Source organism: Rhinolophus sinicus, chromosome 16 (assembly GCF_057876585.1).
Source record: "Rhinolophus sinicus isolate RSI-liver-muscle chromosome 16, RSI-T2T, whole genome shotgun sequence".
In the NCBI taxonomy this organism is placed as follows: Eukaryota; Metazoa; Chordata; class Mammalia; order Chiroptera; family Rhinolophidae; genus Rhinolophus; species Rhinolophus sinicus.
The window spans coordinates 23,329,436-23,348,350 of record NC_142516.1 but is presented as its reverse complement, the minus strand read 5'-3'; the positions used below and the strand labels follow the sequence as shown (position 1 = coordinate 23,348,350).

Below are 18,915 nucleotides of genomic sequence, written 5' to 3'. Positions count from 1 at the left end.
AACAGCACCGGCTCTGACCTGGGCACTGCAGTGTCCAGTGGCCATCCAGCTGTGAGTCAGTCAGATGCCGCGTCCTCATGGTGTGCGGTTCAGTTGGGGGCAGGGGGGGTGCTGACTAAACAATTACTCAGTGGGATGAGTTATAAAGGGGGAGTGTAGGGTGCTGTGGCAGCACAGAGCAAGGGTATTTAACCAAAGACAAGTTCAAAGAATGTCCCCCTGTGACATTGAAGTGAGGCTAGAAGACTGAGGAGTCCCCGCATGAAGGAGAGAGAATTTTAGACAGAGGACATGGCATGTGCAGAGAGAGAGGCATAAAGTCAAGAGCATGGCATATTCCAGGAAGCTTAGTAAGTTCAGGGTGGTGGGAACCAAGGGGAGTCAGCCTGGAGAAGGTGAGCCAGAATAAGATGATAGCCAGCCATGCAAACCACAGTGAAAAATGAGGATTTTATCCTCAGGGCAAGCAGAGACTGACATGAACAGATTTCTTTTTTTTTTTTTTAAATCACTCAGAAGGCATTGGAGAATAGATGCAAAAGGAACAAGAATGGATGGTGGGAACCAACAGGGAGGGAGGGGAAGAGGGAAGGGCCTTACAATAATCCAGGTAAGAGACAGTGGCTCAGAAATGCAGCAAGGAGTCTTCCCTTTGTATTAAGATTAATATTGGATGGCTGATTTCAGGATTTAAAGTAGAGTAAGAACCCAACACTATCAAGAGTTTTTATTGGAAAATCTTCTAATTACATAGCAGAATTTTCAGTTCTTACTTTTAAATCTTTTAATTGCCTAGAAAAGATTTTAGAAATCTTTCAGGGCAACTAAATCCTGAGTCAGCCTCAGGTGAATATCATATGGTAAAAATGTCTTGTACTCTTTTAAAACTGTGTATCATCCAAAATGTTCACAGTTTTCCAGTGAAGGGAAGAGAAAGAGGAAGGAGGAAAAGAAAAAAGAACATTTGGTTTGGTGACAGCTCTTCTGTCACCATGAGCTCCTTGAGAAGCAGGGGCTGCAATACCTCGTACAGAGCTGGCTTTTATATCATAAAAATTCATAGAGGTCCGTAGGAGTAAGGCATAGCAGATATATCCCTAGTTAGGAAGGTGCTACAAGCAAAGGTGGAGACTGTTACTGTGAACTCTTAAGATGGGAGGAAGGAGAAATAAAGATTCAGAACGCTTCTTCCTCCTCCTCCTCACCTTAATCTATCCATTTTTAAAACGTTTTTTAATGAGCAAAACAAGAACTTGCCTTCCCTGAGTGTGTAGCATTGAGATTGAGGCAGACATCTTTTCCACCCTTGTATTGAGTTTTCGAAGTAACTGATTTCATGGACTTCATTATTATAGTTAGAGCAATGTATTGTCTCTCTTGTTTTAAAAGAGCTTTTATCCTGAGCGTTCTTCCTCCTGTTCAATGCTTCCTACCTCTTACCATGACATTGGGACAATATTAAGCCTTTCACAGGGCTTGTCTGTTGGCCCTGATACTCTGAGTCTCTCTCTCACATTTGTCACAGTTGATGATGATGTCCCCATCTGCCAGGCATATGGAATCAGTGGTGCTCAGCAAATCTCTGTCCTAGAGAATATTTTTGAATTGTCTTATCGATTCCCCTCTTCCTCTTCTGAGCCCTCATTACACTCTCTACTGCAGCAGCTTTGGAAATCTGCCTTGGAATCTAATGAATGATCTCTGTCTTCTCTCCTCAACTATACTGTGAGCCTCTGGAGGCCCAAACCGGGTCTCATTCATCTTTGTGGGTCCCTCTCCTGGCCCCCAACGGGGAACACAGTGCCTTCCACAGAGGAGTAGCCATCACTCTTTATTAGAATCAAATAGTTGTCACCTGGCCTTTGCTGAGACAGCCCACAGCCCTCTGGGTTGAGTGTCATGGAGAAAAAGGTTGTGACTCGCACTGCTAGTTTTTAGGATACTTACAAAGCCTCTTCACTTCCAGAAGTATCTGGAACTAGGGTAGTTTACAAAAGTTACCCCTTTGAATTCAACTCAAAAACTGCTTATTAGTCACCTACTCGATTCCCCAGGATTCATGATACTTTTGATTTCCTGTTGACTGTAGCTCACATTTCTTACTAAGCTTGGTAAGGAAGGTCCAACGTTGACAGTTCCATGGAACATGGTGGATTGTGGGAGCAAAGGATGGATCCACCTCTGGAAAGGTCGGTGAAGAAAAGGACCTCTTAGGCACTGATATTTTTGGTCCTCGTTCCAAAAACACAGTCACAGGAAAGTGAGGTTGACAAGAGCTCTCCGCCAGGGCGAGCTGCATTCAGTCTGTTGTTCATTGTCCCATCATTTGTTTGGGCCTTTTTCAGGTAAGCCGTAACTTTGAGCTGGTTGGACGGGTTAACTTGGATCAGTTGGAACAGATGAAGGAAAAGATGGAGAGCTCCAGCAGCGATGACGAGGACAAAGAAGAAGAAATGAACAGCAAGGCTGATGACAGAGGTTAGTCTCATCCCTGCCCCCCCGAGTCCCAGATGGCAGCCAGCATGTCCATGGGGAGACAGAAGGGAGGCAGAGGTTGTTGAGCAACAGAAGGAATGATCCTTCTCAGTTAAGTAGCAGAACAGACTAACGTAAGAAACATGTCAGGAGCCATGTCTTTGTAAACTATTACCAGCTATAGAAACTCCAAGGCAAACAGGCGTTTTCTCTCTAACTGTAGCTATTTGTTTATTAAAAACATATAGCGGTGATTTGTTTTTAATAAGGAAAACTGGTGTCTAGGGAATCCTTAGAATAAGGACTGGCAGACAACAAAACGGATGACACTGTAAAGCTATCGAGGAACGTAAATGAGCTTCCAATTGAACGCTTATTTAAAATTGCTGCTCTGGGGCATACACTGCTGAGGTTTTGGGGGAGGGTGCAAGGGGCATGAGCCCTGAGTCCTCGGTGTGGCTCTTTTCTGAATCTCTTTGTTGCTGTTTTTGCATTGTAAAGAGGGAGAAAGAGACCAACAGCTTTCATGTAGCTGTGTATTTACAGGGGATGCAGGGGAAGGTCTCATGGAATGTTTGTACTATTTTTCCAACTTCCTCTTAGTCTGTAATTGTTTTCCAAATGAAGGTTTTCAAAAGTATATTTAGTTACACATTTATGTGATCTAGAGTTGGTTTTATATATTGTTCAAAATAGAACATTGTGGCAATGCCAAGACAGTGCATATAAGCATATAGGTTGGTCTATGTTACTTGAGTTATTGCAGATTTATCAAAAGCACACAGACAACATCAACATGAGAAACAAACACTACAGATGTCATCCTGGTGATGAGAAAAATGGTATCAGTGGCTGCTGTTGAGCATCATCACATGTGAGGCCTGGTGTTGGTCGTTTCTAGATAATTTCATTCTTTAATCTTATGTAGTGTAGAGGGTTCCGCAGTTGGCCTGCCTGAATTTGGCTCCCTGTTCCATTACTTACTAGCTAAATTGGTAAATTATTTTAACTCCTTGTGCATTTAATAATAATAATAATAATAATAATAATAAAATATCACCTTCCTCCTTTACAAAGGTTGTATAAATTTTAAGTGAGATCATACACAAGACATTACCTAGTTCCTGAAACATAGTAACCACCTAATAAATGATAACCCTGCAATGTAGGTGGTGTTACTGTTATTTAACAAATGGGGAAATAAAGGCCCAGAAAATTTAACAGCTTATTCAATAAAAAAACAAAACAAAAACAAAAAAAACCACTGGAGGTTAAAGTTAGTCTTTTGGCTCCAAAGGCAGGATCCCTTTTACACTACGTACCATTTCCGCAACCCTTTGTCAGTGAGACGTTCCCTGAAGGAAACCTGACCCTGAATTGTGTCACTTCAGTGGCGCTAGGGCCTCACTCAAAGGTGCACTTCTGCAGAATATCTTTGTTTTTCCTGCTTGGTCAGTCCGCAAGCCTAAGAAAGCCCATTAGCTGGCCTTTTCCCTCTCTCCCTGCTCTTTTTTCTGACCTGCCCCTGCCCTCTTCCCCACCCCCACCACAGCAGTACACCACAGGTTTGCACAGTGGGGGTCCAGTTTGGCCCCTGAATTCCCAGCTAAGACCACTGCCAGCCAAGCTGTGCCAGGGTGCCCATGGTCAGCCTGAAAAAGAAATGGACAGATGAAACTTCTTCACCATATAGGTTGACTGTCGTTGTCAAGTTACAATTTTAAGGAGCCATGGTCATCCATTCTTACAAGGAAACTGGCTGTGATCTGAGAATCACGGTTTTTCATTTTCATTTTTGTTAACATTTCACAAATACGTTCTTGGTGATGAGTTCTTTAACGTCTGTGCTCTGTGACCAGAGGAAGAAGGTGCTTTTGACACAAGGTAGAGAGGCTCTTATTGTTTCATGATGCTCTGTGTCCTGCTGTTCCTCTTCAGGATTTCAATTATTCTTCCTTGGCTTCTATGACTTTTTAATGTCTAACGCTGACCACACGTGATTTTAGAGGCATATAAGCATTGCATAAGCATTGCAGAGGCGAGAACCCCGTTAGTCCTCCCCTCCCCTGTGACTCCTCCAAAATAAAAGCATAGAAAATCAGAAGAAAAAAGATGGCAGTTAGATGTGTGGGGCCCCAGAAAATGTGTGTATGCACAAATTTCCTTGCTTGCCCGGCGTGGCCACCCCCCTTCGCACGAACACTGTGGCATCAGACCAGCTCCGTTTGACTGGAAAGAGCTTCATGGTGTCTGATCACTTCTCCCTGGCAAGTAGCGTCACATTCATGAGCCTTAACCACATGGGGGGAAAAGTCTTGGGGCGGAGAAGCGTGTATTCCTCTCTCAGAGGGTGAGGGATTTACATGAGTAACTTCTAGTAATGTTAATGGGAATCATGAGCCGGAAGCTTCCGGTCCCCCTCGCCAATCCTTGAAAGAACAGCCTCCTTTGTCTCATCTCGTTTGAATCAATTTGCCACCATCTAGGTATATTCTTGCCAACAAGAAGAAACGACACACCACAGCCTCGGGGTGTTTTTGCCAGACGGTCTGTCTTCTAGGAGTCGAGAGTGGGAGGTGGCTTTAGCCAGGCTCTGGGGGCTGATGGAGAGCTATTTGATGTGTGACACGTAATGATTGGCCTCTTCCTTTGAGGATGAAACAGCATGAGCCATTGGAAAGAATAGATGACTGGTTTCATGTTTCCTAAGGGTAAAGGAGCAAATGTGCCAGGAGCATGCCCCTCGTTGGCAATGTCAGACTTTCATCAGGCCCTCTCAGTTCTGGGGGGCTCACATCCTCGTAGTTACCCCATTCTCAGCATCCTTCCCCAACACAAGAACTGGAGAGAGGACTGTCTGTGGCCACGCTGCAGGTCCTGCCTAGAAAGCTCAGAGGGAATTTGAAAGAGAAGAAACCAGGCATGAAAAAAATCAAAATTAACCCAAGCAGAATCCTCCCCACCCCCTCTCATTATGCAGTTGGGAGGAGCCAGGAAGGCATTCTGTTGATTTCTTGCCCAAGATAATCCCTGCTAAGGAATTAATGCGCAGAGCAGATGGTGCTGTCTCATTTCCAATGAAAAGAATCAAGGAAGATAGTCTGTGCAATTATTTTTAATGGCTTGTGTGGTGATCTTCTTAATTTGTGAGAAAATGTTTCATCTTTTGTTGAAACTGGCCCCATTCACATAGCTTTTTGTGCTGAAGATTAAGGCAGCAGAGAGGTACCTATCCTGTTAACGTCATCCTGAGGATTTTATTAGATGGACTATTTCAACCAGGAGACGTCTTCCTGTAACATCTTGTATGCACAGGCACAGACTGATCAAATAGTGGAGACGATCACCATTTCCCTGTGCACTGCCCTCATTTTGCAACGTGGCTGCAGAACTGTCTAGGTGCTGTGGTTTATAACCCACAGGAAGACTTGGCCCTCTGTGGTATAATGAAAGACATATGGATCACACAAAGGCTGTGTAAGCTCTCATCTTTGAGTTTGCCAGGAGGAGTAGCCTGTAAACGATTAGCCAGCCAATCCACGTTTATCAGACCTCTCACATGTGCCCAGAACCGTGGAGGAGACAAACAATGACAATCAATATTTGATGTTTACAACAGACCTGTCCAGAACTGTCTGTATATCCCCACATTCATGAATTCCACCAATTGAGTAGATACCGGGCAGCTGGCCAGGCTCCCTGGTTAGCTGAGGACATGCTTTCACACACTGGCCTCCCCATTGTCCAGGATTCACGTTCATGCTAGATTCTTTGCTTGTGGCTCCCATGCAGTGCTTGTAGCCACCCTGGGAGGTGTTGATTATGATATCCATGACAGATGACCACAAGTTGTGAGTCAGGAAGGCATTCTCACTCGGAAGGAGTCGGAACCCTGAGGTCTACTGTGCATAACCCAGTCCGGGGCTTTCAGTAGTCTGTGTTCTTTTTCGTGAGCAAAGTAAACCTCTGTCAAACAGAAAATGAATAGGTGCTAAACTGTGAGCCACTGATAGAACATCACAGGAGGGAGAGATTCAATAGGAAAAAAAGCTGAGACACCCTTGGAATGGGCAGAAGGCGTTCTTCAGGCAAGAAAAACCCAGATTATGTGTAATAGAAGCAGCTGGGCAAGTGAGGCGGAATGGGGACGCTTGGGGCCTGGGAACCAGGAGCGATTCTTGAAATACCCTTTGGTGAAAAGCCAGATAGGAGAAAGAATAAGAGATCTGGAAATTGCTTTCATGAATGGATTTTCAAGTGAGGGAAGGAGAGCAGGTTTCCTGATGAATGTTGACTTATCTCTTCTGCCTATTCCCACAGCACACAGGTAACGTTTCTGTTTTCTCCTTACAGATCTAATGAGATTTTCTGACCATGGGGCTGCTATTAACCCTGAGAAGCGTTTTCCATGTGAATTTTGCGGACGGGCGTTTTCACAGGGTTCCGAGTGGGAACGGCACGTGCTGAGACATGGCATGTAAGTTGCGCTATCCCAAGAATGCTTTTGCCCCAAGTGAGAGGTGGCAGGGAGACCAGGTTCTTTTTTTTGGTTCCCCTGATAATACCCAGAGCCCTCTGTGTCACATTTCTGGGCATGGGAGGAGAGGCAGTTGTCAAGAACTAGGTTTCTCCGTTTCTGTTGGTTTTGAAAATCGTCACCCAGACACAAGTCAAATGAACAATCATCTTTACGAATGACAAATCCTGCTCAAACCTTCCCTCGCGTAGAAGTTTTGCACTTTCTCCAGCCAGTGTCCCTTCAGCTTTCATTAGCGTGACATTCTCTGATAGAGCGTGGACCGGGGTCAAAAGATCTGGCTTCTGCTCCTGCCTCTGATGACTCATTCCTTGAGTGGCCTTGAACATTCCCACGCACCTCTTGGTGCCTTCCGTGCTCTGCCTCGGGGACAGAGCCAGCTTCTGCCTGCCTCCCAGGTAGGTGGGAGCATACCTGGAAAACACTTGTAAGATCCTGGAATATGAAATCGTCCCTTCCACAAAATGCTCTTAGTCCACCAAACACAGAACCTACAAGTTGGTCCTTTCAGCAGGAAATGCCCCTGAAACCTGAAGCGTCTAAACTTCAGAGAATATATATAAGCTTCCCATGGCATGGGTTCCAGCTTCAGGTTTTTGCTTTTTGTTTCTCTGATTTGCCTCTGGACCTGTCCATTACATCTTTAATATCTGAGTTGCTCTTTTCATCTTAATAAGTAGCCAATCTCCTAGCTTCCGCGTTCCACTGATGAGTTTGAGCGTAAGACAATTCTTGCTATTTTACCAGTTATGACTTAACACTGTTCCCCGAGGAGGGAACATAAACCAATTATGTTCATCTAGAAACAAAGCATGATGTCATCCAAGCATAGTATAAAAATGGATATTTTTGTAAGTTCAGATCTTTGATATGATACCAGAAATACTTGACCTAAGCATAACAGGTAACAAGGATAAATCACAGTGTAGTCATACATTTGTGGCATTTGTTCCAGGGAAACCCCAAGGCCTTTTTAGGATGAGGGAAATAAGGACATGACTCTTTTCTTGTCGTTTCATTAGGAAAATAAATATATTCATCTGTCTCTACCATCCATGTTTTTCTAGGGCGTTGAATGACACCAAGCAGATGAGCAGAGAAGAAATCCACCTGAAAGAGAGTGTGGAGGACAGTATTAAGGTGCCCTCTATAGAGGAAAAGGAAGATGACGAGGCAATTGGGATAGACTTTTCCCTAAAGAATGAGACAGTAGCCATCTGTGTAGTAGCTGCTGACAAATCTCTCCTGGAGAATGCAGAGGCCAAAAAAGAATAAGTGTTTTGGTAAAATTCTTAATCACACCTTACTTGAACCATGATGAAAAAGTGGGAGGGCCAGCTTGGGCTGAGAAGTTGGGGACAGAAAAGAGAAGACAGAACAAAGCTGCTTTTTAGGACTGAACAATCTATTTTCAAAGCACTGGTACCTGTGTGAGTGAGTATGTAAATTAAAGTTATTTAAATGGTTGGAATATGTGGCTCCTTTTCCATCACTACATCTTTTCTTCCGGATCTTCATCATGGAAGCTTCATTTGTTACGGAACATGAAAGTACCTCCCATGCGCACGGTGTGCTCTGTGGTGGTCTTGGACAGGATGTGGAAACAGAAACTCCGTGACAATAGAAGACTTCTTAGGGGAACAACTTTTTGACGCACAACTTTCGGTGCGTTTTTCTAGTTTTAATACCTTAAGCTTTTTCAAGACCTAACTGCAGCCGCTTTGGGGAAAAAAACAAAACAAAAAAAAACAAAAACAGAAAAGAAAAAACTGCTTTGCATAAAACAGTCACCTGTTTCCTAGTACCTCAAACTTAACCAAGGGATTTCTCTGCATTTGTCAGTACTACCTGTCGTCGTTGTGGTTAAATGTAGAGAGAACTGCTGGGCAAGATGGTGAATGGAGAAAAAAAAAAGAGTTTTAAAGAAAGGAACACAAATTGTGCTTAAAATCCCCATGTGGGTTTTATTTCTTAAAATACTGTGATTTTTTTAATTATTTTAGTAAAAAACAAAACAAAAAAAAGAAACAGACTTTAATTATTAGATAACTGTTTGTGAATTGTCATCCTTTATTCCAGGTAAGCTGTTTATTAGTGTTCAACTATAATTTAGAATTTGGTAGATTCATACGAGCTAATTTTAAGGTGACTGTGGAGTTTTGTTTGCCACATGTTTATTTTCTATCAATTTGAGTGTTACAAACACAGCACAATTCAGTTTTTCATATAAATTGTTTTTTTGTGTGTGTTGTTACTGTTTTAATTTGGGGGCAAAGGAGATTTAGTTTTTTGTGAATAGGAATGTTTTTATTTTAAACATGGAAATAACAAAGAAATTAACTTTCTTTTTTTTTTATTTAACTGAAGAACCAAACTTTTCGGCACAGCTATGCAGCTTGTGGGCCAGACGAGGAAGTCCTCTTCACCCTTTTGTTGCTTGTCAAATTAACACATTATCCGTCTCACACAAATAATTTCTGTTAGGATGGGCTGGATTTTGTGTGTGATTTAAAATCTGTGTTCTGTTTTTGTTTGCGTTGTGTTTTGTGGGGGGTTCTCATTTAATTTGGGGGATAAGGCAATCCCATCCCTTTGGTGAGAGTGGACAAGAAATACTTATATCCTACAAGGAGCCTGGAGAACTTTTTTTTTTTTTTTTTTTTTTTTTTAAATCTAGCTGCCAGCTGCTCTGTTTCCCCATATTAGCTTTTTCAGGAGGGAGCAGCTTAGACTAAATCGAAGTCTACATTTATAATATGTTCTGATTGTGAACAGAGGGTTTCGTTCCAAAATGTAGAAAAGAACTTTCCTTGAAGCCTAGGTTTTAGAAGCCTGTGTGCGTGTGTTCTTATGTGCGTGTGTTTTCATGTGTGTGTGTGTGAGTGCCTGTGTGAGTGAGTCCTTTGGTTTTCATGTTTTGTTTTTTTTTACTTGGAAGGGTTGAGGGAGGGGGAGGGAAGCAAGGGAAAGGGAATTGCTGAGATGACAGTGTCCCACACAGCTTCAAATAAAATCCATGGAAAGATAATTGCATTTGTGGAATAAGTGCTTACTTGAAAAGCATGTTCTTCTTTTATTTTCTTGCTGTTAAGAATTTTTATTTGTAGGGCATTTATTTTAATTTAATTTTTTTTTTTTTTAGGGATGAGGGCCATCATGTGGAAACCAGAAAATGGGGAAAGTGTGAACTATCTAAACAAAGATTCATTTTGTGTCCATATTTGTTTTTAATTGGCCTCATTTCAAATGTATTAAACAGTTCCATACCTGGATTGGGTGTTTGTAATGATTACCAAAAAAAAAAAAAAAAAAAAACAAATGAAAAAAAAAAAGAAAGAAAGAAAAAGAAAAGAAAAAAAGAAAATAATTGTGACATGCTTTTATCACTACTTTATTTTTCAAATAACATGTAAATATTGTAATCCATTGGATTTTGTTTTGCTAACCTGTTAATAAAAATATGGGACCATTATCCTTTTAACAAGGCTAGAATGTCATTTTTTTTCTTTTTTCAAACATATACCTGATATTTTGTGGCCGCACATTTTGGATGCATTATTATAATTCTGTTGACTGTAATGACATAGAATTTACAACTTTTTTTTGTTTAATTTATACAGAGGACATTTTTTTTTCAGAGCTTGAGAGAAGAAAATAAATAGCAAAATGATAACCTATTGACTCCAATAATCAGTGTTTCCCCATACTTGATAAAAGATAGGGGATCCTGAGTTCTTGAAGCCAAGGGTTTAAAAAACAACAAAAAACACACAAGTAGGTTATTCAAGTTGTTTGCAACATACATTTTGTAATGAAATGTGAGAAATTAATAAAGAATTTTTTTCACATGTGTCTATGTGCATCTGTTGTAGATCATTTATAGCTATAACTACAGATAAATGTAGAAATAATATAGTATTGCCTTTCAATGCACATACATGAGATACTTCAAGCCATTGAATCGACACAGATCTGGAAAGCAAAGATAAAATTAAGGTGAAGTGTGAGCTGGGATTTAGAAATGTTAATATTTCTATATCAGATATTTATCAGCAACTGGGGAAATTTCATGGAGGGAATGTTTTCCATCAAATATACATATACAGTGGTGTAGGAAGCTTCAGAAGGAGGAAGTCTCAGTCATCTGGGGACCCTGAATCCATGTGCCAGGTTATTTTAACTGCAAGTCACAACCACTGCCTCAAACTGTTACTGTGCATCCTGCACCAGTAATTACCATGAAGTTATTCTTTGAGCTACCTTGTTGTAAATCAAAGGAAAACATAAGTCATGAAACCTAGAAGAAGAGTAAAATAAAATTAACTGCACTGATTGTTAAATTAAACTCAGAGCTGATTGACTTCCTTCAGTGTTAGGAGACAAACGGATCATGTGTCCTGAGCTCATTCTAAAAATTTGGTTCTCACCCTTCATCTTTTTTATCCCCTTCACAAAGGAAAGTTTTATTTACATGAATGCAGAACACAATTAGAAAAAACAAATCAGGACCCAAAGGAAAAATGAGGACTGAGTAGCAAAAGGAATTAGCAAAATGCATTCCCTGAGGCTATACAGAAGCCACATACTTGTCTCTGAGCTTCCTGGTAAGCAAGACAAAAAATGACCAAGAATCACAGTAGTAGTAATATTATTATCAAATGTTCGAGAGAGAACTACACATTTTCTGGAATTACAGATTGAGAAGTTTCTTCTGTATGTTTTTCTAAAGAAGAGAAAGTGACAAGAACTTGTCTATTGCAAAGCATAGCTATTCCCTCATAGCTTCCATCAAATATTTAATGAGCAATGTTTTTACTGAGTTCATGTCTAAGCCATACTCCCTGTGTCTTATGGAGAGGAAGTAGAATTTACTGATACTTGTATTAGTCATAGTAAGACTGCAACAAAGCAAACCTTTAGCACAATAGAGGTTTAATTCTTACAAATTCCGAGTAAGTGTGTGTGTGTGTGTGTGTGTGTGTGTGTGTGTGCGCGCGCCGGGGAGGGCGAGGGGGTGCCCTGTCATCTGATGATTGAAGAATCCAAGCTCCTCCATTGGATCTCAAAAAATGAGTTCCAGGGTCATTGATGAGAGCTTGGAGGTGGTCTACCGACTCAAATGTCTCATCCAGGAAGTAGTACACATCACTTCCTGCCTTGCTTCATGGGCTAGACCTGGTCCCAGAGCCCCACCTTCCCATAAGAGGCCTGGGAAATGTGTGGTCTTGTCTGTCTACCAATGTACCCAGGAGGGACACTAGCTGGCCACCTCTACCACAATCAGGAACTCCCAGAAGGTGTTCCTTTGAAAACAGTAGGGGAGATAGAAACCCTCTGTTTTTTAGAAAAGTGCAGGATGCCGGTCCCGTTACCCATCTACTTAACCATTATTTTTGAGCAACTGTTTGTTGCTCGCCAGCGTATAACAATGAGACGCGCGGCACCAGTCTCCAGACAAATAGGATAGAGGTGCAACGTGGGAGAAATGACAACAAGTGGAGATGTTGGGGCTTGCTGAACCCTTAACTTCCCTTTGTGAGGCTTTGCCTCCACCTCTGTGCTGATGCTGACAACCCTGGGGAAAGGTGGCCTTGATTGTGAACATTTTCTCTGTCCATCCACACGCGTGCATTTGATTTAGGGAGGCACATGAGGAATTGGTTGTTCATACACAGGGTGACTCTTTAGCCCTAAGCTCAACAACACTTACTATGAGATCCTCGCTTTTGCAGCTCTCTAGATTTCAGGGCCAGGGGTGTGATAGGGGACAGCACTCCTTCATAAGAGACTAAGGTGATTTGAAGTACTGTGTTCATCATTTCCTGAAAATGTCTGTTCTTTTCCAAATGCTCTACCGTGCACATGCCGTTCCCTCTGCCTTCAATGTTGAACTCCTTTTCTTCACCGGAAATTACTTGCCCTTCAAGACTGAGCCTAAATATAACTTTGGACGTGAAGCCTTCCCTGATTTCCTACATGTCACAGGATATGGACAGTCACCCTACTTATCACCTATCCCGTCTTCACAAACATTTATTGGAGACTTCTCTTCGCCACTCCTCACTCCTACTCGACTTTAAGTAGCTGAGACACTGCTGTCAGATGCAGCTAGCCTTTTTAAATTCAAATATATTCCTGTTGATACCAAGTGTTAGTGATCTGATTTGGCATCAACGTTACATTTTCTTTCGGAGCTTGAGATTGCTTTTTAAAATATCTAAGTATCTAAAAATATGCAGTCTGGTAGATGAAAAATGTCTTTGAAACTCTAGGCGCTCTCTCTGAAGACATGTCAGACTACTGAACACCAGCTCCCCCTCAAGAGGTTACTTCAGCCACCGTCCTCCTCTCCTTCCCAGAGGTGAAAAGGAAATGGATAGGGGGTTTCACTGGGTCTGATAATTAGACATCAGTGGTGACCAGCTGCAGAGTATGAGGGAGCAGAAGCCAGAAATGGCCATGATGGCAGTGGAGATACGTGGCTGTGACAAGTGGGATAAGACGACTGACAAGATGCAAAAGCAAGCAGACAAAGGTGAGGGGAGGGTATCTTGAGAGGCAGGGTGGAGGCAATGTTTTCTAGAATACGAGTGATTTGGATGTTTGTTACACTGGAGGGAAGAAGCCATAGCAGCAGCAGGGTAACTGACAAGCCAACTCATACTGGGATCCAGGACACAATAGAGCAATTGGCTTTGCAGATGAAGAGGGATCCTTTTATCCTGGAGAGGGAAAGTAAGAGGAAAGGGAACGGGCTCTGTGTGTGCATCTGCAAGGGGTGACTGAGTTCAGGCTGATGAACCTTGTCTTTGAGGTGGAATCCAAAGTGAGAGGTGGGGGAGGAGTGAGCAGAGAGGTTAAGATTTGGAGCTGCTGCTGAGGGCCCTGTAGAGGAGTAAGTGGAAGGGACAGGGAAGCTGAACAGAACTGGCAACAGTTATTACTATGGTCTCCATATGACAGGAAAAGCTTATTCAGAGGGTCCAGGGCAATAAATCTTTTGTTAGGACTTCCCTCACAACACCCACATACACACACTCTAACGAGGGGGGGGGGAGAGAGAGAGCTCATGGAATCAGAAGGGACGCTTCCTTTCTCCGCCCACTTAATTATCCGGCTTCTTGAATTAGGAGTGGAAAGCAAACTTGCCTTGTTTCTATTCACATTTCTCTCCTGAGTTCGCTCCCGTTAATGAAGCCGCTTAGTTGGGTTTAGCTAACTGCATGCATGACTTCCAAAAGGCACATCACAGTGCGGGAAGAATGCAGCCTCTAGCTACGCTACAGCAGCTTAACCACATTGTTTAAAGAGAGGAGCAGGGGCAGCACCAGTGCCTCTGAAATCCATTTAAGATGTGTGAAAACACAAGATTGCAATTCTGACCTTTTCCTGAAGCTGAAAGAACCTACTCCAGAGGGCTGTTTGAAAGACTGCAGCTACCCGCCTGGGCCCATACACGTCTCCCCAGGACTCTGGCTCTCAGTAGCCTATCCAATAGGAAGCCCTGGCTCTGTGTGTCCTTCTGTCTCCGACATGACACCAGCCTGAAGGCTGCTGGACATTTTGGAAGGGGAGATGCTGCTTAAGGATTAGTCATTGAGGCCCAAAAGTGGTGTGGGGGGGAGCCGTTAAAGGGCAAATAGGGGAAAAGAGAAAAACCTCTTCTGAATCATGTGGGTCTGGGTCTATGGTCACTCACTTCCTTTTCAGATTTGGGTCAGGGAAGAGACTACCCTAGTGGACTTTCTGGTGCTAACCCAGATGCCAAAATGTCGGAGGCATCGTGACGCAGGAGGAAGGTTATAGGAACTTGGAATTTGAAGAGCATGACCAAATTTTTATTCTATTTCATGAGTGTAGACGGTACATAAATATAGCACAGCTGGCTAAAAGCAGAGTCTGCGGCCAGGCTGTCTCATTTCAAATCTTGACTCCTCCAATTACTGTGTGACCTTGGGCAATTAACTTCCCTCAGTTTCCTCATCTGTGTAATTGAGGATAAAAGTACCTAGTCATAAGTGATATGAGGATTAAATATGTAAGGAACTTAGTATAGAGTCTCTCCCATAGTCTGTGCCCAACAGATATAATCCATCATCATCCTCTTCGTTGTAGGTAACTCTTTACGGACTTGGAAGCTTTGTTTCCCCATCTGTAGGGAAGGGACAGTGAGGTCTCTTTCTTAAAGCAACTTAAGATAAAAACAGATTAGAGACAAGATGGCATGCTTAGCCCATTGTAGGCACTTGCTATGTGAACACTGAATCTACACCTACTGATTTTTCTCTGGCTGAGCCCTGCGAAAATGTGAAGGGCTTGGTTTCTTCAGACAAAATGTGTAGCAACAGAAGATATTTAGCTGACAGAATGGGCTCTGGGCTCAAAGAGCGTTCAGTTTTAGTTTCTAATCCTCTTCTTATTCACTTTAAAACCTTAGACAGGCTGTTTAGTCTTTCTCTGCCTTGGTTGCTTCATAAAATGGAGAATACTAGTATCTACTGTGCAAATGCAAAGAGATAAGGCAGAATCTGGACCAGAGGAGGGCCACCGAGTGTGAAATGCACGCTTGTTGAGGGAAGAGGCTCTCTTCGGCTTCCCGTGGTACTATGAGCACAATTGGCCCCCTGTACAGTGCTCAAAAAGTATTCGTGGCCTGACTGACCAAGAGGTGAGGCAGGAGCACATCCGTGTCAATTTCTGAAAGGAGGCAGGGCCCAAGGGGACCTCGTGATACCACCGGTAGTTCAGCTGGGATCTAGCTGGTGCCCACATCTTCAAGGCCTTTGGTATCAAATGAGCAGGTGTAGGGTTTCCAGGCAGGAATTCCCACCCGTTCTCATGAAGTTTTTTTCTCTTACCCATTCCCGAATCCCGAGAAAAGTTGGTCGGGAAATCAGGAAAATCAGCTCCTTGAACCCAGGTGGTTGGTAGTACCGACCGTCACTTTGTGGAAACGATTCATCACGGAGAACAGAAAACAGTTTATATCTCGGGATTTGGGAATGGGAAAGCGAAAAATATTCCTGAGAACGGGCAGGAATTATCGCCTGGAAACCGTAAGCAGGTGCTATTGGTAGATGAGTCTTTATTTTTTTAGTGCAATTATCTTCGAGTCTTCTAGAAACAAAAGTATTGCTCTGCGAAAAGCTTCTCTGCAGGTGTTCAGAGGACACTTTTAAAGTTCCAGCAGCCACCCCGGATCCCACCCCTTCCTGCTTGCCATTGCCAGGAGAGAGGCGTCCACTGCGTGATAGAGGGCCACGCTTTGGTGGAAACAGCGTGAGGAGATGTCTGGTTTCTATTAATTATTCTAAATCAGTTATTCAGTCTGGCCAGAGGTGGAAATATGGTCCCTGCCCTGGTTTAAACATAAGCACTGCACGACTCTTGCTTACGATTGGCAAAGATGCTGGAAGATCCTAACTGGTTTCTACATCGCACTTTGAGAGCCCTTGGAAACCAAGTTGCCAAATCATTGAAAAATTTTTTAAAAACTAAAGAGGTTTCAAAAAACTATGATGATGATGATGATGACAGTTAATATCAATTGAGCACAGACTCTGGGAGAGGCAGTGTGCTACACTTTACCTGTATGAGTGCTCAGTGCTATATGCTTTCTTCGCATCTAGAAGAAAAACCTTCCTTGTAATCTGATTGCGTCACTGAGGTTGGCCCACACATATAGCCCTGGACCTTTGTCCAGTGATCACCATCATCTGATTGTCTTGGGCTAATCATGATTTCCATCTGGAATAGGAAGGGGATGAGGGAAAAATCTTTGTTCAATTAGGAAGGAGGAAAGGGGGACTAAATGTTGGCTATCCAACCAGCAGTACCCCGTACGTAGGTGCTGAATGATTATTTGGTGAATACTAAAAATGAGAGCGTGACCTGATGCTCCCAGGAGTGTTCCAGTGGGGAAGTCCACCGACAAAGTAGGAGAAGCTGGGGCTCCTGTGGTGGTTGTCCTGACACTGGAATGTCCTCTGCTTCAGGAACCTCTCACAGACCTCGGCACAACTGGGTCTTTTCCAATGCAATGCTTCTACTCCTCAAAGGTCCTCTTACTTAGAAATGATAGTAATAAATTTCTCCATCCCTAAAAGAGTTTTGAGAGTTTTGCAGGCAGTAGCCATGTCTCCCCGTCTCAGGCCATTTCCTTGACTCTGGAGAAGTGCTTAGCAGATGTACTGCTTTTGTCTTCCTTATGACCCAGCCTCTTTAGTTCTCATTCATTTGCAAGAACCAGAGTCTCTCCTTGGATACAATTAAAGAATTACAGCCCTTTTCCCCAAGCCTGTGTCCTCTAATCTACCCAACCTACTTCTCAGGGAGGTGGTGAGGGCAGAGGGTAATACAGGTCTTTGGGATCTGATATGTCTGTCTTAGAACACCAGCTCCACTAGTGACTCTCAGTGGGACCGTGGGAAAATCACTTACCCTCTCTGAGTCTCCTTTCCTTTATCTGGGATATGGGGTGATCATAAATAAAGCACTGCCTCCCCTACCTCAAAGGATGGGATTCTGAAAACTGCCATAGTAGGAGATTTGGGGTTTAGAGAAATTAAGACCTTACAGAGAACTGTGGGGGATAAGGGGTCAACATCAGCAATAAACCTATAAAAGGTCTCATGCATATATATTTTTTTGATTTTTCCTAAAATAGACTTTAAAAAGATACAAAACATCAGTGACTTTTTTTTAACACATAGTAAAACACTAATAACAAGTTCTATCCAACTAATTTCTACTTACCATCCCTGGCTTGTAAGACTATTTCAACATCTCCCTCCACTTCAGTTTTCTAGAAAATGCTAAAAATTCAGATTGTGGTAAGAGGCAGATGAAGAGGAGGTTGTGGGTTTGTTCTCATGTTTAGGTCTCCATCCATATGTTTGTTGTCTTTCTGTTGGTTTGCTTGGGCATTGTTTCTCCTGTTCCCCCGAGACCCAGGCTCAAGTCACCTCAAAGAACAAACCCCATGCACCATCTGTCTATACTAGTCCTGCTCCTCCCCCGGGGCTCCCAGTCTCAGGAAAACACTACCATTTACACAATCAGCCAAGGAGAAACCTGGGCACTGACCCTGACCCCTCTGTCACACTAGCTCCTCACCTTCAACATATCCCCAGGTCCAGTCGTCTACTTCACACCACACCATGAATCCATCTGCCTCTCTCCATACTCATTCCAGGAGCTGTAGCTTAGCTCTCATGAATTATCAAGAGCCCTACCACCACTTCCTGTCTGGTGTCCTCCAGGCCTACCAGACGACATGAGGCAGCCAGAATGGAGGCAAATCTGATTCTGTCACGCCTTTTCTTAAAACATCTCAGACCTTCTAGCTCCATCCTCCAGGACCCCGACCCAGACCTCCTTCCATTATAGGCACCAGTCATAAAGAACACCCTGTAGCCCCCCAGTTTTCTCCAGGCGCTATGGGTTCTCCATGCTTTTCTACCTGCTGCTCCGATTGCTTGGAACATTTCCCTCCACCCCCAGCCTCTTTGCCCTTAAATACTCAGCTCAGACTTAACTACTCTGTTCCTCAGTTTTGCTTTGTCTTTTTTCCCATAAAATGAGCATAATAATGGTACTTAACTCATAGGTTATTGGAAGGAATAAGTAAATTAATCCATGTAGAGCATGAAGAACTGTGCCTGGCAGTTTGATCAATGTTAGCTATTATTATCCTTTCCAGGGAGCCTTGACCCTGAACCTTACTCTTTATATTGTCCCACATGTCCCTCATCATGACTCTTAACAAACGGAACTCAAATGGAATCGCTAGACTTTGCATTCCTTGAGAGCCTGTACAGGGTTGTATTTATTTCTGTCTCTGCTCAGAGTAGGACAGGAACACTGAAGGGATAAAGGGAATGTTAGTTGAATGAATAAGTGTT

General features: G+C 43.0%; 1 protein-coding gene across 7 annotated transcripts in view; it reads left to right on the top strand.

Annotated features, from left to right (window-relative positions):
* ZNF462 (zinc finger protein 462) overlaps positions 1 to 10,858 on the top strand; it is a 134,496-nt gene extending 123,638 nt beyond the window's left edge. For 6 of the 7 annotated variants that reach the window (XM_074330792.2, XM_074330798.2, XM_019734207.3 and 3 more), the window contains exons 11-13: positions 2,346 to 2,478; positions 6,829 to 6,952; positions 8,080 to 10,858. In XM_074330792.2, coding sequence (XP_074186893.1) covers positions 2,346 to 2,478; positions 6,829 to 6,952; positions 8,080 to 8,287 — 465 coding nt within the window. In that variant the 3' untranslated portion in view covers positions 8,288 to 10,858. The remainder of the gene's footprint in view (positions 1 to 2,345; positions 2,479 to 6,828; positions 6,953 to 8,079) is intronic. The other variant, XR_012495875.2, reaches the window with a different exon arrangement.
* Positions 10,859 to 18,915: the final 8,057 nt, after the last annotated feature.